This window comes from Schistocerca gregaria, chromosome 5 (assembly GCF_023897955.1).
Source record: "Schistocerca gregaria isolate iqSchGreg1 chromosome 5, iqSchGreg1.2, whole genome shotgun sequence".
Lineage (NCBI taxonomy): Eukaryota > Metazoa > Arthropoda > Insecta > Orthoptera > Acrididae > Schistocerca > Schistocerca gregaria.
Window position 1 is genome coordinate 459534388 of NC_064924.1, and position 27195 is coordinate 459561582.

General features: G+C 40.9%; 1 protein-coding gene across 1 annotated transcript in view; it reads right to left on the minus strand.

Annotated features, from left to right (window-relative positions):
- LOC126273104 (2',5'-phosphodiesterase 12) overlaps window positions 1-27195 on the minus strand; it is a 49349-nt gene that overhangs the window by 11024 nt on the left and 11130 nt on the right. The window contains exons 2-3 of the mRNA XM_049976540.1: window positions 10178-10317; window positions 8278-8440 (exon numbers count right to left, since the gene is read on the minus strand). Of these exons, the coding sequence (XP_049832497.1) occupies window positions 8278-8440; window positions 10178-10317 (303 nt within the window). The remainder of the gene's footprint in view (window positions 1-8277; window positions 8441-10177; window positions 10318-27195) is intronic.

Here is a 27195-nt window from a genome sequence, read left to right on the forward strand (position 1 = left end):
ATACTCTATGTTAACAAATTTCTCTTCTTCAGAAACGCTTTCCTTGCCATTGCCAGTCTACATTTTATGTCCTCTCTACTTCAACCATCATCAGTTATTTTGCTCCCAAAATAGCAAAACTCCTTTACTACTTTAAGTGTCTCATTTCCTAATCTAATTCCCACAGAATCACCCTATTTAATTCGACTACATTCCATTATCCTCATTTTGCCTTTGTTGATGTTCATCTTATATCCTCCTTTCAAGACACTGTTCATTCTGTTCAGCTGCTCTTTCAGGTCCTTTGCTTTCTCTGACAGAATTACAATGTCATCAGCAAACCTCAAAGTTTTTATTTCTTCTCTATGGATTTTAACTCCTAATCCGAATTTTTCTTTTGTTTCCTTTACTGCTTGCTCAATATACAGATTGAATAACATCAGGGATAGGCTACAACCCTGTCTCACTCCCTTCCCAACCACTGGTTCCCTTTCATGCCCCTCGACTGCCGTCTGATTTCTGTACAAATTGTAAATAGCCTTTCACTCCCTGTATTTTATCCCTGTCACCTTCAGAATATAAAAGAGTATTCCAATCAACATTGTCAAAAGCTTTCTCTAAATCTACAAATGCGTTTCATCAATCTCTTTGTCATCTGCAGAGCTAGTTGGCATATAAACTTGCAGTACTGTGGTAGGAATGGGCTTCACATCTATCTTGGTCACAATAATGTGCTACTACAGTAGTACAAATGTATATGCCAACTAGCTCTGCAGATGATGAGAATATTGATGAAATGTATGATGAGATAAAAGAAATTATTCAGGTAGTGAAAGGATATGAAAATTTAATAGTCATGGGTGACTGGAATTCGAGAGTAGAAAATGGGAGAGAAGGAAACATAGTAGGTGAATAAGGATTGGGGGTAGGAAATGAAAGAGGAAGCCGTCTGGTAGAATTTTGCACAGAGCATAACTTAATCATAGCTAACACTTGGTTCAAGAATCATGAAAGAAGGTTGTATACATGGAAGAATCCTGGAGATACTAGAAGGTATCACATAGATTACATAATGGTAACCAAGTTTTAAATTGTAAGACACTTCCAGGGGCAGTGGTGGACTCTGACCACAATCTATTGGTTACAAACTGTAGATTAAAACTGAAGAAACTGCAAAAAAGTGGCAATTTAAGGAGATGGTACCCAGATAAACTGACTAAATCAGAGGTTGTACAGAGTTTCAGGGAGAGCATAAGGGACCAATTGCCAGGAATGGGGGAAAGAAATACAGTAGAAGAAGAATGGGTAGCTCTGAGGGATGAAGTAGTGAAGGTAGCAGAGGATCAAGTAGGTAAAAAGACAAGGGCTAGTAGAAATCCTTGGGTAACAGAATAAACATTGAATTTAATTGATGAAAGGAGAAAATAGAAAAATGGAGTAAATGTAGCAGGCAAAAAAGGAATACAAACGTCTCAAAAATGAGATCGACAAGAAGTGCAAAATGGCTAAGCAGGGATGGCTAGAGGACAAATGTAAGGATGTAGAAGCGCTTATCACTGGGGGTAAGATAGATACTGCCTACAGGAAAATTAAAGAGACCTTTGGAGAAAAGAGAACCACTTGTATGAATATCAAGAGCTCAGATGGAAACCCAGTTCCAAGCAAAGAAGGGAAAGCAGAAAGGTGGAAGGAGTATATAGAATGTTTATACAAGGGCGATGTACTTGAGGACAATATTATGGAAATGGAAGAGGATGTAGATGAAGACGAAATGGGAGGTAAGATACTGCGTGAAGAGTTAGACAGAGCACTGAAAGACCTGAGTCGAAACAAGACCCCGGAGTAGAAAACATTCCATTAGAACTACTGACGGCCTTGGGAGAGCCAGTCATGACAAAACTCTACCAGCTGGTGAGCAAGATGTATGAGACAGTCAAAATACCCTCAGACTTCAATAAGAATATAATAGCTCCAATCCCAAAGAAAGCAGGTGTTGACAGATGTGAAAATTACCGAACTATCAGTTTAATAAGTCACAGCTGCAAAATACTAACACAAATTCTTTACAGATGAATGGAATAACTGGTAGGAGCTGACCTCGGCTAAGATCTGTTTACATTCCGCAGAAATGTCAGAACACATGAGTCAATACTGACCCTACGACTTATCTTAGAAAATAGATTAAGTAAAGGCAAACCTACATTTCTAGCATTTGTGGACTTAGAGAAAGCTTTTGACAATGTAGACTGGAATACTCTCTCTCAAATTCTGAAGGTGGCAGGGGTAAAATACAGGGAGCGAAAGACTATTTACAATTTGTACAGAAACCAGATGGCAGTTATAAGAGTCGAGGGGGATGAAAGGGAACCAGTGGTCAGGAAGGGAGTGAGACAGGGTTGTAGCCTTTCCTCCGATGTTATTCAATCTGTATATTGAGCAAACAGTAAAGGAAACAAAAGAAAAATTCGGAGTACATATTAAAATATGCAGCTCTGCACTTATTGGGTCATTGCCTATTGTTATTCAAACAAAAACAGATGAAAAAGAAATCTTTAAAACTCTTGACATAACCTTGCTAGGCCAGATTTATTTTCTGATTTATGTTAAGAAAAGTTTTGGCATCAAAGCCAATTTTCTTTTAACTGTAATTTGATTTGTTTCTGACGTTCGACTGTATGAGGGACTTACCGGAAGTTACATATTTATGTTGAAAGTGTGAGTTTTATTGTGTATGGAAGTCAAATACATCGTTAATTGATGAAAAGCAATGTTTATATGTCTACTTATTTCATAAGTAGAAAGAGTTTAAAAATTCTTGTACCTAGCGTTATTCGACGGAGAAGTCAAGAGGGTTTCCAGCAGCCGGCTATCCAGTAAAGAAGAGTGGCTGCAAATTCCAAGTAAGTCATCTCGTAAAGAAGTGAAAGATGGTTTGGGGGAATAAACCGAAATTACCCAGATCAACACTCACACTTTAAGTCAGAAATGTTAGAGTGTCTGCAAGTCAGCACTTCCTTTATTGATTAATAGCAATCTATCCTTTTCATAATACTGTTGAACACAATGGGGTGGTCATAAACAGTCTGGAAAGCTTGCAAGGGTTGCAGTGTAGATTGTGCTGAGAAATAATTGTTAAGAAATAAATTCTGTATGTTGTGCTGTTCAAGTTATCAGCTTAGAAATCAACTAACCAGGCCATTGCATATTCAAATTCAAGCACTCCATCAAATACAACTAGTGTCAGTTGTTCTCATAGCGTAGGTGATAGCGCCTGAGATTGCTCAGCCTTTGGCTCCGTTTTAATCTTTACTACCATCCCACATCCTATTTTTGTATTGCTCTTTTGTTCGGTTTTAGGAAACTGAACGGAGAACACATTTGCTTGGCTACAGAATCTCTGCTGGGTCGCTTGAATTTGAGCATGCAACAGCCTGATTGGCTAACTTCAATGCTAGTTAGCTCAGAAATAGCAGTACAACCTACCCTGTAACACCCATGCAAGCTTCTCAGACTGTTTCTGACCACCCTGTGCACAGGGTAACAAAAATTTACAGCACACATTGCAGGACACATTTCTCACATGCAGATGAAGAAATAATTTTATATGAATGTGGGTCTGGAAATGCTTTGTTTCCACATTACAACTCATTTGCTCCAACTCATTAATCGTGGGAAACACACAAAAACAGAATGTTAGAATCATGAGGGAACAGAATGTTAGAATCATGGGGAACATGCAGTCTTCGTGACATCTGGTTACGTTGTGCATCACCACTGTTTTGTCCTACATGTCCCTGTTGCCAGGTGACATACATCATTGCTTGTTTACAGGTAAAATCAATTCTTCCAGTAATCAGTATGACCATTGCAAGCACAAGGATACTATGCAGAGTTAATCACACACCTGGCTCGTGCAATGCCAGTGTACATAAATGCAGAAATGGCAGATGCCCATTTGATGTATGGATTAGCTGATGGCAATGGGAGACTGCAATTCTTCATGCAGTTGACAATGACCCTAGTGTCAGTATAAGTCACATAGCTGCAACACTGAATGACTGACTGGCAAGTGTTACACAAGAACCAGCCATACCCATCATTTACAGACCGTGTAGGCACTATGAGCAGCTGATTTTCCTGCACAAATACTCTTCTGCAAATGGTTTAATCAACCAACAAAGTGTCAACCATAATTTTAGTGCAACGGTGTTTTTCAAAGATGAGGCATAGTTTTAATAAGATCAGATTGTAAATTTTCAGAATGGGCATGTATGAGCGAAGTTATCATAATTTTGTAGAGAATGTTCTACCTGACTTGTTAGCAGATGTACCTTTAGTGACTTGTTAGCAGATGTACCTTTAGTGACTTGTTAGCAGATGTACCTTTAGTGACTTGTTAGCAGATGTACCTTTAGTGACTTGTTAGCAGATGTACCTTTAGTGACTTGTTAGCAGATGTACCTTTAGTGACTTGTTAGCAGATGTACCTTTAGCTGTGCAACAAAACACATACTTCATGCATGATGGAGCACCTCCTCATTTTAGTGTTAATGTCTGTTGGTTTCTAAATGACAGTTTTGGTGACGGATGGATAGGTAAACTGCTTGGTCTCCACGCTCTCTGGACCTAGCCTCATTGGAATTTTATTTGTGGGGGCATTTGAAAGCTCTCGTGTATGGAATTCCAGTACAAGATGTTCAGAGTCTCCGTGCCTTTATAATTCATGGCTGCGAAACCATACACAATACTTCACGGATACATCAGCGCATCTGAGTTTCTCTACAACGGGGGGCTGATGCAAGTGTATCAATGCCCAAGGAGGGCATATTGAACATCTCCTGTGAGAAAGAGTTATGTGGTATGCTGGCACATTTTGTTTGTGTGTTTTTCCCACGATTAATGAGTTGGAGAAAATGATTTGTTACATAGAAACAAAGCATTTCCAGACCCATGTTCACGTAACATAATTTGTTCATCTACCTATATATTTATATTATTGTCTATGTGTGAGGAATGTACCTTGCAATTTGTACCATACCTTTTTGTTACACCCTGTATAGTTTTAGTTAGTTTAGTTTTAGTTATGTCATGTTCTGTAGATCATTTTCCCAATAATTTTATCAATATGATGTGGAACGAGTCAGATTACAACACACACACACACACACACACACACACACACACACACACACACACACACACACGGATAGTGTTAATATTACTGAAATTTTTAGTTCTACAAATGCAACTACATTTAGAGGTCCTTTTTTTTACCAGTTCCACAGAAACTCATCCATAGAATAGAAGGAGTTGTGCGAAAGGTATGATTTTAAGCTAGATTAAGATATTAACATATCACTTAAGGGGAACACTGCAACATAAATCTATGTCTGTGAATAACTGAAAAATACATGGCAGTGGACAACTTTCATGGAACCCTACAAAAAGGCTTCTTCCCGTTTCATTTTCAGGTGGATAACAGGCAGAAATGATGCTGGCATGTCTCAGTGTGAGCATACCTGCACAAGTAAGCCTCAACTGATATGTAATAGGTCCTCCAGCACATCTACATTAATGAGTGTTTCATTTTAATGTATATTTTCCCCCAGAGTGTTTCAAGGTTTTTCTTCTGCAAGATAAGGTCCCACACCCTCAAGATCCAAACAATGAAGACCCTGTAAAGTTCCACTGTTGCTGAAAAATATAGGACTGGTAGTGCTGACCACTCCATGGCTTAGGTATTGTGTGTTCACTAAAGATGCTTGTTACAGCTGGGTGTACGTAAAAGGCAGCAGCATGATATATTCTGCACAGCAGCAGACAGAATATCTTGCAGAGTTGCCAGTGTACTTCCTATTTCTGTCCCACACCTCACAATTCACCATTGCCTGCCTAGGTAACTACAAGGGTCACTCCAAAAGAAATGCACACTATTTTTTTTAATCCATTTTTTATTCTACCTATTTGAAAGTTTTGCAGTGTGTAGATACATCTTTAGGAACAATATTTTCATTTCTCCGCATAATTTCCATCCCTCTCAACTGCCTTACACCATCTTGGAACCAGTACCTGTATACCCGCACGGTAAAATTCTGGACCAACCTGTTGGAGCTACTGTTTGGCAACGTGCACAAGGGAGTCATTATCTTCAAACCTTGTTCCACAAAGAGTCTTTCACTTTCCCAAAAAGATGATAGTCACACGGAGCCAGGTCAGGACTGTAAGGCAAGTGTTTCAGTGTTGTCCATCAGAGTTTTGTGATCGCTTCCATGGTTTTTTGCCTGACATGTGGCCATGCATTATCGTACAACAGCAAAACATCCTGCTTTTGCCGATATGGTCGAACACGACTCAGTCGAGCTTGAAGTTTCTTCAGTGTTGTCACATATGGTGGTTCCACTTGGAATGATGTCCACAAGCAAGAGTCCTTCGGAATCGAAAAAAAGTAGCCATAACTTTTCCAGCAGAAGGTATGGTTTTGATTTTTTTTTTTTCCTTGGGTGAATTTGCATGATGCCACTCCACTGATTGCCTCTTCGTCTCTGGTGAAAAATGATGGAGCCATGTTTCATCACCTGTCACAATTCATCCAAGAAATTCATCTCCACCATTCTCGTACTGTTCCAAAAGTTTGCTACATACTGTTTTTCTTGTTTCTTTGTGAGCCACTGTCAACATCCTGGGAACCCACCTGGCACAAACCCTTTTTAACGCCAACACTTTCAGTATTCTGCAAACACTCCCTTCCCCTACCCCAACGTAGCGTGACAATTCGTTCACTGTGATGCGTCTGTCAGCAGTCACCAATTCGTTAACTCTCTGCACATTGTCTGGAGTGTGTACAGTACAAGGCCTGCCGCTGCGAGGACAATCCTCAATATTGCCGTGCTCGCTTTCATCACGTAACATGCTTGCCCAACGACTAACTGTACTGCGATTGACAGCAGCATCTCCATACACCTTTTTTAAACGTCTTGTGGATGTTTCCCACTGTCTCGTTTTCACAGCACCGAAATTCTATGACAGCGTGTTGCTTCTGACGAATGTCAAGTGCAGCAGCCATCTAGAAGACATGCTGTGATGGTGCCACTCACGGGAACAGGTTGAACTAAGTTTGAAAACAAGCAGGAAGGATGTATCTACACACTGTAAAACTTTCACGCATGCAGAATGAAAACTGTATTCTTACAAAAATAGTGTGCACTTCTTTTGGAGTGACCCTCGTAGCAATACACGGGTTAGCGCTACAATCAGCCACTGTTTCTGCTGCTGATTCTGCTTAGGAGAATTTATAAGCTCAGAAAACTGTCACAGTCACTTCTTAATGTAATATTTGTCATGTATGTTCTATATCACCTGTAATGAACATTATAATGGCTATATAACGTCATAATACCTAAAATAACATGAAAATCAATGCTAAATGTGTTGCACGTACCCCGATGCACAGGCTACAAACAGACATGGCGAAATGACACTACTGGTTGAAGCATCATGAGGTACACTGCTCCTTGCCACTGCACACATGTGTGCACTGTTTTAAGGCTGGTCATGATACTCTAGTTACCTATGACTTGGCACCACCTACAGTGAACATGTAACCTATGGAATGTTGCTTCTGTGTATGTTAAGGAAAGCACACAAATAACTCCTAGTGTTTTCATTCAATGTGAATGGAATGAGATATTACATAACAAAATCACGTTAATCAGCAGCCAAATAGGGAATGAACTGAGGTGTAATGTTAAATGGGCAAAATCAAGATCAAACCAAAAATTTTGTCAATGCAGATGCATTCACATGGATCTTGAAGCTACTGCCAATCTAATGATCTGTGGTACAGTTTCAAGTGCAATTTGTTGTGTAACTAGGTTAGTAAGAACTTTGAATGTTAAACAAGAAGATAAATTCACCTAATAAGTGAAACAGTAGTGGTATTTTTGAACTATGAAAATCAAATAACTTTGCATATAATCACTTTAAACATGAGACATACTATTTCTAGTTTTATGAACTATGCATTCCTCTTTCCAGGAGGAAGGAGGGTTTCACTGCAGAATGTTGAAAATAGAGAGAAGGTTACCTAGACCAAGCTAAATACTGGCCAACATGTCAATATGTCTCCCTGCAATTTTAGCCATTTTTCTGTTTGACGCAGAGAACAGCATTTACAAGATATAAAATACTTTATATATGCATGATAAAACATTATGATGCTGTCCATCATGAGAACTACCTCTAAAGATGTTGACCATCTTTAATATTAGCTAAGAAATCACGAATTAAATGAAGACTTACTTGTATTTGGAAGAATGAAAGAAGCATGCAAGACCTTCAGACACGGTTTTTCCTTTTTTCTCAAACACCCCATCATATCCTTCAGAAGAAAGAACTGGGAGAAGGTCATAATTGAAGACCTTTGAATCAACCTCCTGAAGGCAGATTAAATCTGCATTATAACCTTCAACCCAAAACAAATATACGTTAATTGAATAAATTAGTCAAAGCTTGAAAAAAACAAACAACAATGCATAAACATTATTTATTCTGGCATTCTGAATGCACATTCCACTTATTCTATCATGAGGGAAAATCTCGGGGATGAAGAGTAAGTAAAGGCACACGTTACAATAGAGATGCACCTATGGCCAACTGTTTCTGTGAACTATCTGACTTTACCGACAGGTAACTTAATGGTATTCATCAAGGGTACAAGTCGTGCTATGTTCAAACATATAAAGCTTAAAAAGTTATCTTCGTCCCTTGTGGCTGAACAAGTTGTCCAGTACAACAATGGATCCATTTATATTCCCTCCCATCATGCACCCCTGGTTCTCAAAACTGGACAGGAGTTTATTGCACACCAGAATATCTTAAAATCCCACAAGCCCTGGTCTGTATCTCTCACACATCTGTGTTCTAGACCTGACCTCTTCAACTCTATTATTTCTTTCCCTTACCGAATTCTGCAATACACTTTGTAAGTAAGAAACACACATTCAGACAATCAGAACGTACTGTAACTACTTAGAGCTTAAAGTTATAGTACTGAAAACTAGGAAATTAAATAGAAAGACGACTACCACAAAACATCTTGTTGATGACAAAATCATCAGAGGTGGAGCAAAGGCTCACATAGGGCAAAGATAGAAAAGGAAATCAGTGTGTGTTTTAAGTAACCATCCGGGAATTTGCGTTAAGTGATTTAGGGAAGCCACAGAAGACTTACATCTTAATGGCTGAACAGCAATTTGAGCTGCTATCCCCCAGAATGCAAGTCTAACATCTTAATAAAATGCCACTTCACTCGACAGAAAATAAATTGTTCTGTGTGCAGTTGCGTATGTATTCATAATAAACTGACACAAAAAGTTTGTGTCACAAAATGAATGTGTTCAAATATAAACTTCATTTATTTAGTGGCACACATTCATATCGACAGCCATATTAGTAATTTATATATAATAAACTCCTGATACGAGTCTGCAATAGGTGAATTTTTATGAACAATAGCATTCAGATCACTTGACATATTTTTATTTATTTTGATGCTTCACCTATTTCCATTACAGGATTGGAACTTACAACTCATAAAACAAAATTTGGTGTCAGTAACAATAAAATCTATTTGTAAGCCAAGTGCCAACTGTTGCCATCCCACTTAGGCATAGTTTATATAATAACTGAGCTTTGTATTACAAGGTTTAATTTTTGTTCTGATGATGGCAGTAGCCATAATAAATGAAAATATATTAGACAATCTAAATAGCATTTTTAATTTCGAGAAGGGGGGTGGGGTAATTTTTTAAACCACCAGTCTGTAACTCAACATCCTAAGTTAAATCCCAACCAATCCACAATGGTACATGAAATCAGGGAATATGCCACAGTTCATAATAATCCATTGGGTGGATGGAAACATTAAACTTCATGCCCCCTCCAAGTACCATTTGGGAGAGGTAAGGGTATATCCCAACACTGAGTTACATCCTCGTTCTTCCTTCCATTCCACACTCGTGCACTTCACCACGGACACAATACAAACCCCATACTGAGTAGTTCAAACCCCTTGACACCTCATAGTAAATATGAAATTTATTCAGTCTGTTTTCAGTACAACGTCCAAGTTAAGCATTTTGCAGAAGTAAACTTGCTACATGAAATCAATCAGTAAATATAAAGTTAATTATAGTCTTACCTAGAATCTCTTTCACAAATAGTTGTTTTCTGTAGTCCACATTCAATGCATATGGCGGACAGTACGGAAACAGCTGCAGCCGAGCCGTGTCAGAATCAGCATACAAGTCAGCGAGAATGTTGTAGGACACGACTCTAAAACTGCAACAAAAACAACATATATTCAGAAATATATTTATATTATTATCTATTTTTATGTTGGTGACCTCAGGCCTCCCCTCTCCCTACCACACACACACACACACACACACACACACACACACACACACACACACACACACACACAATACCGCCTCCCCCCTCTCCCACTTCTTAAGTTTCTATCTACATCTACACTCTGCAAGCCACCTTCCTTAAGGTGTGTGTTGGACTGCCCCTTCCCTCATTTCCATTTCCATTCGTGAATGTTTCGGATAAACAATGATAGTTGGTAAGCCTCTGCGTGTGCTCACATCTCTCTAAATTTACCACATAAGTCTTTTGCGAGGTTTATGTAGAAGCAAGCAATATTCTAGTTGCCTTTTCTAGAAATGTACACTCTCAGAATATAAACAGTAAACCACACCATGATGATGAACGCTTCTCTTCCAAACTCGCTAATAGAGTTGGCCGAGCACCCCTGTGGTGCTTTTGTGCTTACTAAATGAATCTGTGACAAAATGTGAGCTCTTCTTTGGAACTTCTCTATTTCCTATATCAGTCATATCTAGTATGGATGACAGACTGATGAGAAATTTTCAAGTATAGGTCAAACAAGGGTTTCATGAGCCATCTTCTGTATCAGCTGACTACACTTTCTGAAGGTTCTTCCAATTAATCTCAGTACTGCATCTGCCTTACCAGCGATTAGCTTTATGTTCTCATTCTACTTTAAATTACACTGTATGCATACTTCTGTGATGTTTTATGCAAACAACTGCTTCCAGTGATTGTTCTGCAATCATGTAATCATACAATAATGGGTCTTTCTGCCTATTTATACACAATTCATAACATTTGTTTACGTTGAGGGTCAACTGCCAATCATTGCACTAAGTGACAATCTTCTGCAAATCTTCCTGCATTATGCTAAAATTTTCTAACATTATGACTTCTCTGTATATATCAGCATCATCCGCAAAAAGGCTCATGGAACTTCTAATGCTATTCACTATCGACTAGATACTACACGTGCTACAGGGGGAGAGGATGTAGATCTTCATTAAAGAACCGGAATAAACCTTTTTGAGTTGGTTTATCAAACAAACTTCACTTTTGTTCTCCAAGTTAATTACAAATTGACTGATGTATAACACTAAAGTTGTAACGTACCTCTTGGGACAACCTGTACGTATACTGTGAAAATTAATGGTCCCGTAACATTCTCTTGGGGTAAGCCAGCAGTTAGTTTAGGGTCTGAAGACTTATCTACATTGAGAATGACATGTTATTTTCTATTTGCTAGAAACTCTTCAATCCAATCACATAGCTAGTCTGATATTCTATAGCTTCATGTTTTGTTCATTAGGTGGCATGTGGAACTGTATCAAACAGCTTCTGGATGTAAGGAGAGATAGCATCAACCTTGGCATCAGTATTTACTGCCCTGTGGGTCTTGTTTGTTGACAAACAAAGCTGGATTTCAACTGTATCAATAGTATATCATCAAGTCCAGTAACAATTCTCTGTTGACCAATTCCAATTAGTTTTCCATCACATGGTCATTTAATTCTACATCTGTCATTTTGACAGCCATGCAACGATTTAAATGAGGAACCACAGTATGATCTTTCTCAGTGAAACTCATTTTGCAAAATACATTTATTACTTCTGCTTTCTCTCTATCATCCTCCAGTTCAGTGCCATTTTGTTTATTTTGTTTTGTTTTGTTTTTGGGTGCAAAAACAACTAGGGTCATACGTGCCCACCACAGAACTGTAGAACATGAAGACAAAAAAAAGGGGTTAAAAACGACTACACGTTATGCCCAATCGACGGAAAGAAAGACAGCTAAAATCAGAAACTTGGAGAAAGATCTATAAAATACACCATAGAGAAACAGAGGTCCTGAACTAAAGATCAAATGTCCTTCGCCATATTGCTATGATGGATAAAAAGTAAAACACGGTTGACAGTGTGAGAAACACTTGTTAAAATGGCTGATGATTCAGACAGCAAACACAAATGAAAACATAAGTGGTTAAGAAAAGGGCATTCCATCAGGAAATGACAAACCATCAGAGTTTGAGGACAATGAGCACAAAGTGGTGCAGCAACACCACTTAACAAATGGCAATGGCTAAACAGATAGTGCCCAATAAGCAATCTAGCTAAAATGATCTCCTCACGGCAAGAGGGCCGAGAGGAGGTCATCCATGCTCCTGGAAGAGTCTTAATTCTCTGGAGCTTGTTCCCACAAAAGGAGGACCAGTGGTGATGCCAAAGTGACACCACCTGTTGTCAAACAGCAACACAGAGATCACTGGAGGGAATGGAAGAACTAGTGGGCCGAGGTACAAGGACTGCAGCCTTGACAGCAGTATCAGCAGCCTTATTTTCCATCAGACTGACGTGACCAGAAACCCACATGAACATCGTAATGGTTCCATCAAGAGAGAGTGACGTGTGGAACTGTATCAAATCGTTGCACAAAGGGATAGACAGTGTACAGCACACGGGAGGCTCTGAAGGTCACAGAGAGTTGGAGCAGATGACACAATTGAAAAGCCTGTGGCACCAGATACACTGAATGGCCTGATACAGGGCAGAGTGCTCTGCTGTAAATACTGAGCTATGTTCAATAAGCCAATACCGAAAATCATCGGAGCCAATGACGGAGGAGAAAGTGCTTGCCCACAAGAGAGGGGTTCTGCAACATCCGAATGAAAACACTGTCCAGCCCTGGGGCGGAGAATTCGGATGAAGTGAGAGAACGGTCTACCTCCTTCATAGTAAAGGTGGCATTGCCAGAACCTCTTCCACTCATTTCCGATGGAGGAACAGAGAGTGATGGTGGAGCTCAAAATCTCCATAAAATAGCGGGCCAATGTATTGTACATAACAATAGGATTCACTGAGCAGCAAAAAGGGGGGAGGGAGTTGCCCAATAAGCTGGATGAAGTCTGCCCTGGTGACACAGGGTGACGGAGGAAGGTAAATGATACAATTGGAAAAGTGCAAATGAGGAAGGAAACTGAGGACTGCAACAGCTTGAAGCTGTGTAGTCAGGGAGATGGGTTGACTATGGACATCACCCCAGATGAGCAGCATGACTCCCCCATGAGATGGAATGCTGTCCTTGGGGGGAGGTGGGGGGGTGTTGGGGGGTGGGCGGGTCAAAGAGGATGGGGAAGAAATCCGAGAACTCAAAGTGTCAAGAAGAAGCAATTTTGTTTCCTAGAGGCAGAGAACAAGCGGACGCTGCAATTCCAAGAGCAGCAACAAGTCCTCTTTGTTGGATCAAAGAGTGTCATGACTAGGAAATGGGAGGAGAGAAAAAATGAAGGAGGGTGTCACCTGAGCAGCTGCCGAGTGCCAGCCTTCGAAGGCTCACTGCTACAGGGCGCAGAGGCTGTACAATCCTGCTCCACGAGATCTACAGAGGCATCGACATTCTCCTTCTATCGATTTGCAGAGTCCAGGGCAGAACAATGGTTGGTGGTGCGCACCGGCAACATGGAGGTCAGCCAGGCAAGGGTATCACGTGGAGACACCTTCGAAGAGGGTCTCTGAATCGGCGAAGTAGAAGACCATTTCCCTTTGTTTGATTTCTTGGGGCCTTTACAGTTTGCAGAGGGAGACTCAAATGTTTGTTGGCTGGAGAGACATAAGAAGTCTTGATGGCAGTATTCCTTCTGTCCTTTCCGACCTGCCGGTTGTGTAGCAGGTGACTTTGTGCCATGAGGTGTAACAACCACGGTGGTGAACTTGAGGATGCATGTCTGTTTGGACATGTCCTTCATGGAGCAAGATGTAGCAAGAACAGTACTGCAAGTGCCAGAGGGTAGAATGGAGGGTTTCCTACTAGCCAACAACTTGCAAGTGACTGGGTAAGGCGTTTTTTCCATCAACCGGATCTCCTCGATGGCCTGCTCATTGAGATACATGGGATAATCTTGAGACGAGGCAGCATGGTCACCATTGCAATCGATAGAGTGGGGAGGACGGTGTGGGCAATTGCCCTCATAAGCATCCCTACCACAGGTTACAATTTGGCCAGGTGTCGACATTCAAGTGTGGTTGTAACAGTGCCATTGGTAGCAGCGCATCAGGTTCGGAATGTACGGTTGGACTGTGGTAACTTGATAGCCTGCTTTGAACTTTGACAGAAGCATCATTTCAAAAGTGAGAAAAAGAGTGCGTGTGGGCACTAAGGAAGCATCTACCTTTCTCATCATCCAATGGATTGCAATGACATTCTGATCAGAGAGGTACGTTTGGATTTCTGTTTTGGTCAGGCCATCGAACAGCCTAGTGTGAATAACACCACGTTAAGAATTCAGTGATCAATGGACCTCAACACGAAAAACTCAAAGTGCCATTGTGTAAACAAGAGCAGGATTTCACAGGGCTGGCATCTGTATCAACACCTTTCTTAATAATAAACAGATTTATTGTAGCAAAGGACTGATCATCTTCAGTACATGAAACCATGAGGAAAAGTGGTGCAGCTGGGAGGATCTCTGAATCATTACCCTCATTCTCTTTATGTTTACTAGACGTTGACTGTGAAGAAGATGAGTGGCTCATTGCAAGAAAACCCCGCACGATTGCCTGTGTGTCTGATGGTGTGCTTCTTCCAACTGCCCCCCCCCCCCACCCCCACCCCCCTCCAACACACCCAATTTACGTGACTGTTCACAGCTGAGGTCACAACTCCCAAACACCTGACAGAAAGACCAATCGGCAAATGGGAAGGTTGCAGCTCAGGCAATCACCGCTCCCATTACTAGTGGGTACATGAGAACACTACCTGTCAACCCGGGACTGGGAATTACACATTGTCCAGTCAATTGTTACACATCAGACACATGGGCTGGTCTTCAGGAGCTCACAGGGAGAAAGAAGAAAAAGATGAACCTCAAATTCAGAAGTGGAGGAAGGATAGGAGAAGGGGAACAAAGAAAGAAAAGACGAAAAAGAAACAGTAGAAAGACTGTTCTGATGACAGCTACATAAAATGCAGAACACATTTAAAAAACATGCCAGACTGTTTGCCATGCGAGGGAAAAAAAATTGCAAGAGGATAGACAGGCAACATGGAAGGGAAAAAATGCTGCAAAGGCCAGGGCCCCATGGTAATCAAGCATGCACGAACCTCTCAAAGTGGTGAGCCTCCTAGGGGGACAATGCCATTATGGTCACAAGTGTCTGGACAGAGGGTTTCAATCCATTTACTGATTTCACATGAGAGCAAAACTTTTTACGACTTTCTATTGAGTCAGTAGACAGAATTTTACTCAAATTCAATGAACATGTCACACACTGCTCTCCTTACACTAATTTTGGCGTCATTCAGTTTTTGTCTGTGAGGCTTTGGTCACATTTACATTTGCAGTGAAGTTCTCTTTGTTTTTGTAGCAGCTTTCTAACATGGCTATCGAACCACAGCAGATCTTTCCCATCCCTCACAACTTTCTTTGTCACATACCTGTCTACAATGCATTGGACAATATACTTGAACTTTGTCCATTAATGGTCAAGATTGTAAGTGCTGGAGATCAGATTTTTTGTTGTCCACTAATAACTTACTGCAAGAGTTTTATTTCTGTCTCCTTAATTGGAAGTTTGCGACAGGCATAAAATCAATATGGTATCATTTGCTGATGACATGAACAGGAATTAAGTCAGAAGAGATTTAAAACTTTCCCAGTGTACATATTGTTCCACAAAATTTCGAGAGAACTGCCGGATGTTTGTAGCTTCCTGCCACAATATTTCAGTGCTGAGTCTTCTGGCCATCTTCAGGCGATACTGGCAAAAATACACTGAGCTCTGCTATGTAAGGCCCCAACAGCTCAGGCGTGGTGGATTCACCTGGTGTTCTGCGAGTGCTACTAAAGCGCATTTGATTCTGCTTCGCTGCTTGACCTTCGTGGTGAAAACTCACCGCATCGATATCAATTCAATTGTCTTCCTGCTGTTCCATCACAGAATTACGCCAGCTACGGAGGACACGAAGTTTTTCAACGACTGGATTCCATGCCTCGGCCACTTTTAAACCAACAGCATTTTGGCAATATGTTGATGATACTTTTATAGTTTGGCCTCGTGGTTTGGATCGTCTGCAAGAATTAGTACAACATCTGAACTGCATACACGAAAACATAAAATTTACTATGGCGTTGGAGGAGGGTTGCCTGCCATTTTTAGACATCTTGGTGCAACATAAGAGCATTGGCACACTTGGTCATTCAATATACAGAAGGCCCCACTCACAGAGACCTCTTCTTCTCCAAGCCACTAGTTGCCACCATCGGGCACAAAAATTGTGTGTTTTGAAGACATTGATTCACCAAGCCCACGTCATCTCTGAAACTGATAGTTTGCAAACAGAAAGGAGCATCTGCAGACTGTATATCTGAAGAATGGGTATTCGTCCCAGCAAGTGGAGAGATGACCTGTAAACGATGGAGCAAAGAAGAGGAGGAGGAGGCCTTTAAAACGACTGCCTATTTACCATAAATATTTCAGAGCAAATAGGCAGAATACTAAGAAAATATAAACTGAAAGCAATCTTTCACCCTCCTGCAAATATTTCGTCACTGTTGGGATCTGTCAAAGACAACCTAGAACTGCACAAGGCAGGTGTTTACAGTACAAATCCTTTGATATCACCTGAGATATTGAATTAACTGATGAAAGGAGGAATATAAAGATGCAGTAAATGAAACATGCAAAAGGGTAATGAGACTAAAATATGAGGGTGACAAATTGCAAAATGGCTAAGCAGGAATTGCTCACTAAGACTAATATAAATTCTACAGAAGCATGTATTACTAGGGGAAAGACACACACTACCAACAGGAAAATTAAAGAGAGATCTGTACATAAGAGAAGCAGCTTAATGAATATCAAGTGCTCAGATGGAAAACAAGTACTAAGCTAAGAAGGGAAAATTGAAAGGTGGAAGGAATACATAGCTACTGGGAAATTGGGGTGGGAGAATTTGACAGAGCACTGAAAGACTTAAGCTGGGAGAAGGCACCTGGAAGTGACGACATTCTTCCAGAACCGCTGATAGCCTTGAAAAAGCCAGGCATGGCAAAACTATTCCACCTGGTGTCCAAGATACATGGACAGGGAAAATAACCTCAGATTTCAAGAAGAATATAATCCCAACTCCAAACAAAGCAGGTGCTGAGAGACGTGAATATTACCATACTTATATATTAAAAACAAAGATTCCAAGACTTACCAAGCGGGAAAGCGCCGGCAGACAGGCACAATGAACAAAACACACACACAGAATTACTAGCTTTTGCAACCAATGGTTGCTTCTTCAGGAAAAAGGGAAGGAGAGGGAAAGACGAAAGGATGTGGGTTTTAAGGGAGAGGGTAAGGAGTCATTCCAATCCCAGGAGCGGAAAGACTTCCCTTAGGGGGAAAAAAGGACAGGTGTACACTCGCGCACACACACACATATATCCATCCGCACATACACAGACACAAGCAGACATATTTAAAGGCAAAGAGTAAGGGCAGAGATGTCAGTTGAGGCGGAAGTACAGAGGCAAAGAAGTTGTTGAAAGACAGGTGTCTGCTTGTGTCTGTGTATGTGCAGATGGATATGTGCGTGTGCGCGAGTGTACACCTGTCCTTTTTTCCTCCTAAGGGAAGTCTTTCCGCTCCCGGGATTGGAATGACTCTCTACCCTCTCCCTTAAAACCCACATCCTTTCGTCTTTCCCTCTCCTTCCCTCTTTCCTAAAGAAGCAACCATCGGTTGCGAAAGCTAGTAATTCTGTGTGTGTGTGTGTGTGTGTGTGTGTTTTGTTCATTGTGCCTGTCTGCCGGTGCTTTCCCGCTTGGTAAGTCTTGGAATCTTTGTTTTTAATATATTTTTCCCGTGTGGAAGTTTCTTTCTATTTTATTTACATCAACATTAATTTGAACCCAACAATTACGTTTGTTTGTCTCTGTTGCATTTCGAAATCTTCTCTATCATCTTACTTTCTCTTTTTGTTTACCTCACCTGTCTTTCAACAACTTCTTTGCCTCTGTACTTCCGCCTCGACTGACATCTCTGTCCTTACTCTTTGCCTTTAAATATGTCTGCTTGTGTCTGTGTATGTGCGGATGGATATGTGTGTGTGTGTGCGCGAGTGTACACCTGTCCTTTTTTCCCCCTAATGGAAGTCTTTCCGCTCCCGGGATTGGAATGACTCCTTACCCTCTCCCTTAAAACCCATATCCTTTCGTCTTTCCCTGTCCTTCCCTCTTTCCTGAAGAAGCAACCATCGGTTGCGAAAGCTAGTAATTCTGTGTGTGTGTTTGTGTGTTTTGTTCATTGTGCCTGTCTGCCGGCACTTTCCCACTTGGTAAGTCTAGGAATCTTTGTTTTTAATATATTTTTCCCATGTGGAAGTTTCTTTCTACACTCCTGGAAATGGAAAAAAGAACACATTGACACCGGTGTGTTAGACCCACCATACCTGCTCCGAATACTGCGAGAGGGCTGTACAAGCAATGATCACATGTACGGCACAGCGGACACACCAGGAACCGCGGTGTTGGCCATCGAATGGCGCTAGCTGCGCAGCATTTGTGCACCGCCGCCGTCAGTGTCAGCCAGTTTGCCGTGCCATACGGAGCTCCATCGCAGTCTTTAACACTGGTAGCATGCCGGGACAGCGTGGACGTGAACCGTATGTGCAGTTGACGGACTTTGAGCGAGGGCGTATAGTGGGCATGCGGGAGGCCGGGTGGACGTACCGCCGAATTGCTCAACACGTGGGGCGTGAGGTCTCCACAGTACATCGATGTTGTCGCCAGTGGTCGGCGGAAGGTGCACGTGCCTGTCGACCTGGGACCGGACCGCAGCGACGCACGGATGCACGCCAAGACCGTAGGATCCTACGCAGTGCCGTAGGGGACCGCACGCCACTTCCCAGCAAATTAGGGACACTGTTGCTCCTGGGGTAACGGCGAGGACCATTCGCAACCGTCTCCATGAAGCTGGGCTACGGTCCCGCACACCGTTAGGCCGTCTTCCGCTCACGCCCCAACATCGTGCAGCCTGCCTCCAGTGGTGTCGCGACAGGCGTGAATGGAGGGACGAATGGAGACGTGTCGTCTTCAGCGATGAGAGTCGCTTCTGCCTTGGTGCCAATGATGGTCGTATGCGTGTTTGGCGCCGTGCAGGTGAGCGCCACAATCAGGACTGCATACGACCGAGGCACACAGGGCCAACACCCGGCATCATGGTGTGGGGAGCGATCTCCTACACTGGCCGTACATCTCTGGTGATCGTCGAGGGGACACTGAATAGTGCACGGTACATCCAAACCGTCATCGAACCCATCGTTCTACCATTCCTAGACCGGCAAGGGAACTTCCTGTTCCAACAGGACAATGCACGTCCGCATGTATCCCGTGATACCCAACGTGCTCTAAAAGGTGTAAGTCAACTACCCTGGCCAGCAAGATCTCCGGATCTGTCCCCCATTGAGCATGTTTGGGACTGGATGAAGCGTCGTCTCACGCGGTCTGCACGTCCAGCACGAACGCTGGTCCAACTGAGGCGCCAGGTGGAAATGGCATGGCAAGCAGTTCCACAGGACTACATCCAGCATCTCTACGATCGTCTCCATGGGAGAATAGCAGCCTGCATTGCTGCGGAAGGTGGATATACACTGTACTAGTGCCGACATTGTGCATGCTCTGTTGCCTGTGTCTATGTGCCTGTGGTTCTGTCAGTGTGATCATGTGATGTATCTGACCCCAGGAATGTGTCAATAAAGTTTCCCCTTCCTGGGATAATGAATTCACGGTGTTCTTATTTCAATTTCCAGGAGTGTATTTTATTTACATTACCATACTTATAGTTTAATAAGTCAACGTTGCAGAATACTCGTGCATTATTTACAGAATAATGGAAAAACTGGTGGAAGCCACCCTAGTGGGAAGAGCAATTTGGATTCTACAGAAATGTAGGAACATGTGAGGCAATACTGACCCTACGGCATAGGTACGTTAAAGAAAGGTAAACCTACACTGGTAGCTTTTATAGCCTTAGATAATGCTTTTGACAATATTGACTGGTATACCCTCTGTGAAATTCTGCAGGTAACAAGGATACAATACAGGAAGCAAAAAGCTATTTACAACTTATATAGAAACCAGAGAGCAGTTATAAGAGCTGAAGAGCATGAAAGCAAATCAATAGTTGAGAAGGGAGAGAGTTAGGTTTGTAGCCTATCACTGATGTTATTCAATCTGTACTCTGAACAAGTAATAAATGAAGCAACAGAAAAATTTGGAGAAGGAATTTAAGTTAGGGAAATTAATTATGAACTTTGAGGTTAGCCAATGACACTGCAATTCTTTCACCAACATCAAATGTCTTGCAAGTGCAGATGAATGGAAAGGGCACTGTCTTGGAAAGAGGACATAACATGAACATTATCAAAAGCAAAACATGGGTAATGGAGCAAAGCTGAATTAAATCACGCAACACTGAGGAAATCAGATTAGGAAATGAGACACTAAAAGTATGTGGCACACGAGTTGTGCTATTTGGATGGTAAAATAATGGATAATGGCCAAATTAGAGAGGGTATAAAATGTACTCTGACAATGGCAAGAAAAGCATTTGTGAAGAAGAGAAATACAAATTTAAGTGTCTGGAATGCAGCCTTGTACAGGAGTGAAATGAGGATGATATGCAGCCCAGACAACAAGAAAACAGAAGCTTTTGTAATGTGGAGCCATAGAACAGTGCTGAAGATTAGACGGTTACATTGTGTAACTAATGGAGAGGTACTGGAAAGAATTGGGAAGAAAAGTGATTTGTTGCACAACCTGACTAGAAGATTGGATTGGTTGTAGGACATATTCTGAGACATCAAGGGATCACCAGTTTAGTACTGGAGGAAATGTGGTAGGTAAACCAGAGGGAGACCAAGAGACAAGAACAGTAAGCAGGTTCAAATGGATTTGAGTTGCAGTAGTTATTCAGAGATAAAGAGACTTGTACAGAACAGAGTAGCATGGAGAGCTGTATCAAACGAGTCTTCATAATGAAGACCATAGCAACAAAACAACGTAGAAACAAATCTAATTGGGGCAAGAAACCAGGCAAAATATAATACCTCTGTTACAAGCGGCCGGAGACCAAAAATCCCTTATACCACAAGACTCTAAAGGTATCCCTGAACAACCTTTGAAAGTCAGACAGTAGAATTCTGTTTCATCCTGTATAAGGGGAACAAACTTGAGTGCAATAAGAGAAAGAGAAGAAGTAGTGAAACTGGGACGGGAAGTAAGATATTATGTGAAGAATCTGACAAAGTATAGACATAGACTCTAAAGTAGATGAGATTCCTTCAGAGTTATTTAGATCCTTGGGAGAGCCAGCCATGACGATTATTCCACTTTGTGTGCAAGATATATGGGCCATTCCATGAAAACTTAAAACAAAGATTGAATTTTTTTCTGTAAGTGAAGGTTGGCATGTATTAAATTTGAAGTAAAATAGACCTAACTCTGAGAAATTGTATAAACAACAAGTGGCAACATTGTTACATCTTTATTATTGTTGTTATATTGCTGCAAGGTGACAATGATTATTGAAAGAACTGTCTGGGCAGTTCCATTTGAGGAAGATTTCTTACAGATAAGTTTGACTAATTCTGAAAATTAATCTTTTATTTACTTACATATAGAATCATGGCTACATTTGCATTTAATTTATTTGTCACTGTTACTCCATATTATACATAATATTGGAACTTTAATTATGATGGTTTGAGTGTCCCATTTCATCACAGAAAAAGTGGATTTTTTGTATTACATTCAAACAATTAATATTTATTTAATGCTGTTTTGTATGACAAATGAACTTCATGTGATAAACATCCAACAGCAACCTAATCTCAAATAACACAAACATGAAGCAGCAGTTTTAGGGAGGAGAGAGAAATTCTAAAGAGAGAGTACAGAAAGAAACTAAAAGAGAAGAAGATACAGCCTGCAAGACTTCGGTCACCCTTTTGTGTTGCACCTGCTTATCCACCCCTCAAAGTAAAGCAATGTCTGTCAAAAAGCCATTGAAGTCACTTACAATACGTCCAAGCAAGATTCGCCGTCTGATCACAAAACTCGCTAATGTTCATTGTCTCTCTATAACCCCAGAAACAAAACGAAAACAGAAACTGGGTGAGATTTAACCAAGCAATTAAATCGAAGGGATGATATATGACTGCAAGTTCCTGGGTACAATGAGAGCGAATGAAGAAAAAGAAAAATTTCAGAAGAGATTTATGTACACCACTATTTAAGGGGCATATCAAATATTTAAAAAGGAAAACCCTGATAAGGAAGTGGGGAAACTTTGTCCTTCTAATCAGTGAAATGCCTCGCCACAGCTGCTTGTGCCACTATCATGAGAACATCAATTGACTCTTGACTGCTCTAGGTGGGCACAAAAAGGATATTCCTAAATCATCATCAGAACTGATCACTACATTATTTTTCAATCCTGAAAATGAAATCTGCATGTCAAACAAATGTGATAGTTGTGATATAAAAAATCTGCTCGGTCAGCTTAATTCTTTAAGAGATGATACAAATTACTTACCATGGTTTGTTTGGAAAACTGTTAACGGAAAAACTGAGGTTCTGAATGAACATACTGTCTCAAACATTTTAAGAACTTGCTGAAGAAATACCTCAGTTCTTAAAACACTGCTTCTTGGTGAAAACTCAGGGTAGATATTTTCAAAAAAAAAAAAAGAAAGGTGCTGTAGATGGTAAAGAAATATTAGTACAGATTTTTGCCAAAAATTATACTGCCAGATTTTAAAACGGAACTCAATCAGCATATTGGAACTCTCAACAGATTGCAATCTTGACAGCAGTTGCCTGGATAAGTCCTATAATGGCAAAAAGTTGTGCTACTGTTTGTGACAAATATCACCATGATAAATATGCTGTAACACATTCTGTCTAAAATGTCTGTGATTTCTGTGTTCAGGGAAACCTACCCAGAGGCATCAACAATAAACATTTTTTCAGATGGTGCAGCAAGTCACTTTAAACAGTGTTATTCTCTCTAATTTAACTCACCTTCAGGAAATTTTCAAAGTTCTGTTAAGATGGAACTTACTAGCTGCAGGTCATGGAAAGGAAAATGTCAGTGGGGTTGGTGGGGAGCTGAAGAGATTAGTATGCTATTCAGCATTAGGTATAAAACACCTAGTTGCTGGTGCAGAGTATTTTTATTGGTGTGCCAATATCATCAGAGTTGATATTTTGTTCTGAGGATCAAGTGCATAAACAGAAGCCACAATTTGATGCCAGTGTTACGCTCTGTTACCAAACCAACAGTAATGCTGCAGCTGCACTTCAAGAATATCAACAGCTCAAAGCGTTACGGAAATGTGCTTTTTCTCCACCTGCTGTGTGGAGCATGATGAAGTAGTTTGAATCAACTGGAGAACTGGGCATTGCTCCGAGAAGAAGCCAATGTCCGGTTGCACCACTGGTCGTTGATGAATCACTGTTGCAAGAGCAGGCAAAGCTGCGCACAATTCTTAATCGTCAGGCAGTGCGTGTGCTGTTTCATGGCAGCTGAACATCCTGTGGTCCAATGTACACAAGGTCCTGACACACTCAAATGGTTTGCATGCAACTGCCAATCATCAGGCAGTACGCATACTGTGTCATGACAGTTGAACATCCTGTGGTCCACTGTACAGAAGGTCTTTTGAACCATTCTCAAATGGTATCTGTACAAGATCCATATCATACAACAGCTTGCACCGCAGGACGCACAGTGACTTGTTGACTTTGCTCTCTCGCTGGCCCTGGACCACCCAATGGGCAGACAAAGCTCATTTTTCTCTAATGGATGAGGTGAACACACAGAATTGCCAAGTGTGGGGATCTTCACCATGAATGAAGCTCCTCTATACGGTGAACGTGTCAATGTATGGTGTGGCTTCATGGCTATGTTCATCATTGGCCCATTTCTGTTTGAACAGGATGGCACTCAAAGACTAAACACATGCAGGGTGGCTGGCCAGTGTTACTGTGATATGCTTCACCAGCATGTCATAACCACTCTACAGGACAGAGACACATTGAACTCAACAGTTTTCATGCGAGATGGGGGCCCACTACACATCACTCATGAAGTTCACCTGCTTCTCCGAAACACACTTGGAAACTATCGAGTTATCAGCCTATTGTTTCCAAATGCTTGGATGGCACAATCATCTGATCTCAATCCTGTGATTTCTGATCGGGGGGCTACCTGAAGGACATGGTTTTACCAGGGGGACATTCACACGTGCTAATCTAAAGCACAGCATATCAAGAGAGGTAGCCGCATACCTATGGACATACTTCGTTCTACTGTGCAGAATGCAATCCTGCACTTTCAAACTCTTCTAGACACTGATTGATGACATTTGAGCCTCTTTTGTAGCAGTAATGATACCAGTATGTCATAGTTTGATGTATCGTAGCTGCCTATTAAAAGTGTTTCAGCTGAACTGATTCTGCATTATTTCTCTTCCCCATGACCTTGACATTAACAGTACCAAGTTTGGTTCTCGTACAGAAATTTCTTTCCGTGTTAAATAGGAAAAGTTAAATTGTAACCACATGGTACATTCAAATGATAAAGTAGGTGCTTTGTAGTGGTGAAGATTATAGCAAAAGGACAACTAAAAATTTCATAGGACAAATCTTACAATTTGACAACACCAAATGTGAGATCAGTTTTATGAGAAAAAGCAACTCTTATTTCAAATTTGCATTCAAAAGCAAACACATGTCATGGGTTCCAATTTCTGACATAATGAAAGTACTTCCAGTTCAAAATATTGATAATAGGCAGAGATTTCCATTTCCTGGTGTAGACATCACTCATATATCATAATGTGAGTTCTGATAAAGAATGCTGATACTGTAACACTAGCAAAGTAGTTTTTAAGTTCTCATTTGGTAACTGACCCTTTCCGTCACATAAGTAAAAAGCAATGGTTTCCATGTAATTCTCCATACTCTTACAATAATACTTTATCTGTTGCTATTAATTACTGAAATCATGAGACAGCACATTTGTATAGTTTCACAATACTTGAGGGATGTACTAACTCAGATGAAACTTTCATTTTGTACCAGTCCCTTTCCATCACAGGAGAATTACTTCATATTTTTACTTCAGTTAACAAAATTTTTACCTTGTATACTTTTTGTATTAACCTTCGGATTGAAATTACCTGTTAAGAATAAAATAAACATTTATAATTTGTTTTCATGCTATTTTTGTAACAATACATAACGAACAGAGTCTTCCAAATGATCCATCCAGACACATGGAATGACCCATATCAGACAGGTAAAATACCCTTCGACTTCAAGAAGAATGTAATAATTCCAATTCCAAAGAAGGCACGGCTGCCATGTGTGAGTACTACAGAACCAGTGTGAGTACTACAGAACCATCAGTTTAACAAGCCACAGTGAAAAAATTTTAGGGTCAACCAAAAGTTGTGGTTCCTCCCATCTGCTTTGACCCATGACATAACTGTGTTGTGTCGTGAGATGTCATGGTGGCACAATGTTTTTGAATCAGTTTGTGTTTGTAGACTACATGTTGTAATATTTGGTGATACGCTCGTGTCCAATGTTTATGTTTCAAAGCTCTTTGTTAGGTAGCTTCGTCAGTCATTTGACACAGTTAGTGTGAGGTCATCATTTTGCATATTATGGGTGATCGATTCATACTTGTGTTTGCTATTATTAGGCCTAAGGTCATGTGTTCCTTAAGGTCAGAAATTTAATAGTGTTTTTCCTTTTTGGTCAATAATGAATATCACAAATTTAAGAGCAGGTGTTGAAGCTGGTGAAGATATGTTGTCTACGGGCAAGTTCCTACTGTTATTTGGACAGGTTCGGTAACAGATTTGATGATTTGAGTGTGTTGGTTTTTGGTATTGTAGGCTTTGTTTTAGATACCACGTATGTCTAATGAAACTGTGGTATCAGGTTCTGAAGTAGTGCGTGGGTTCACGGTACTGAGGGCTTCATTTGAGATGTATAGGTCGAGTGAAATTTGCAGTACCGGGTTTTTGAGTTGTGTACGAGTTCCTGTCATCATATGCTTCATTTGAGCTACTATGTAGGTCAAGTGAAATTTACAATACCAGTTGTTTCTGTTGCTTCCTTTTCTGATTGTAAACTGAAAATTCTGTGTGCTTGGTTTTTGAGTTAATATTTGTTTTTGGATGGTGTCATTCTTGTTGTTGTGTATTTAGTCTGCCTCATCCCGCAGTTGTCCTGTTAGTTTCATTGGGTCAATGGAGACATCTGATCCCACCTGTCGACTTCGACCCATGGCATAAGAGTGTTGTTGTGTGTGACGTCATGACGGCGCGGAGTTTCATTTATAAGTGTATTGTGTTTGTAGGTGTCATCTTGTTGTGGTTGATGGTGTCCTCTGGTGGTATGTGTGTGGTCCGCGTGTTATGTGGTGTATTAGGTTCTTTTGGGTGCCGGTGCTTGATGTGTGCATTCATCGGTCATGACTGTTATAGAAGAACGGAAAATGGTTTAAGTGAGTTAAGAATTAAGTTTCTGTTATGTTTATGTTATTGCAGTGTCGTTTGATGTTATTGGTTTGCTGTTTGTCACGTGGTAAGCCGTTTAACTCAATCTGTGGCTACTTTTGTTAGGTATGGATATGACTTCTAAATTTAATAGTGCACGTCTGTGGGTTGAAATGGGGCACGACATCATGTCCGTCATTAAGTTTCTGCAACTTTTAGTGCTTGTGGTGGAGATAGTGAAATATGGCGTATGCAAGCAGAAT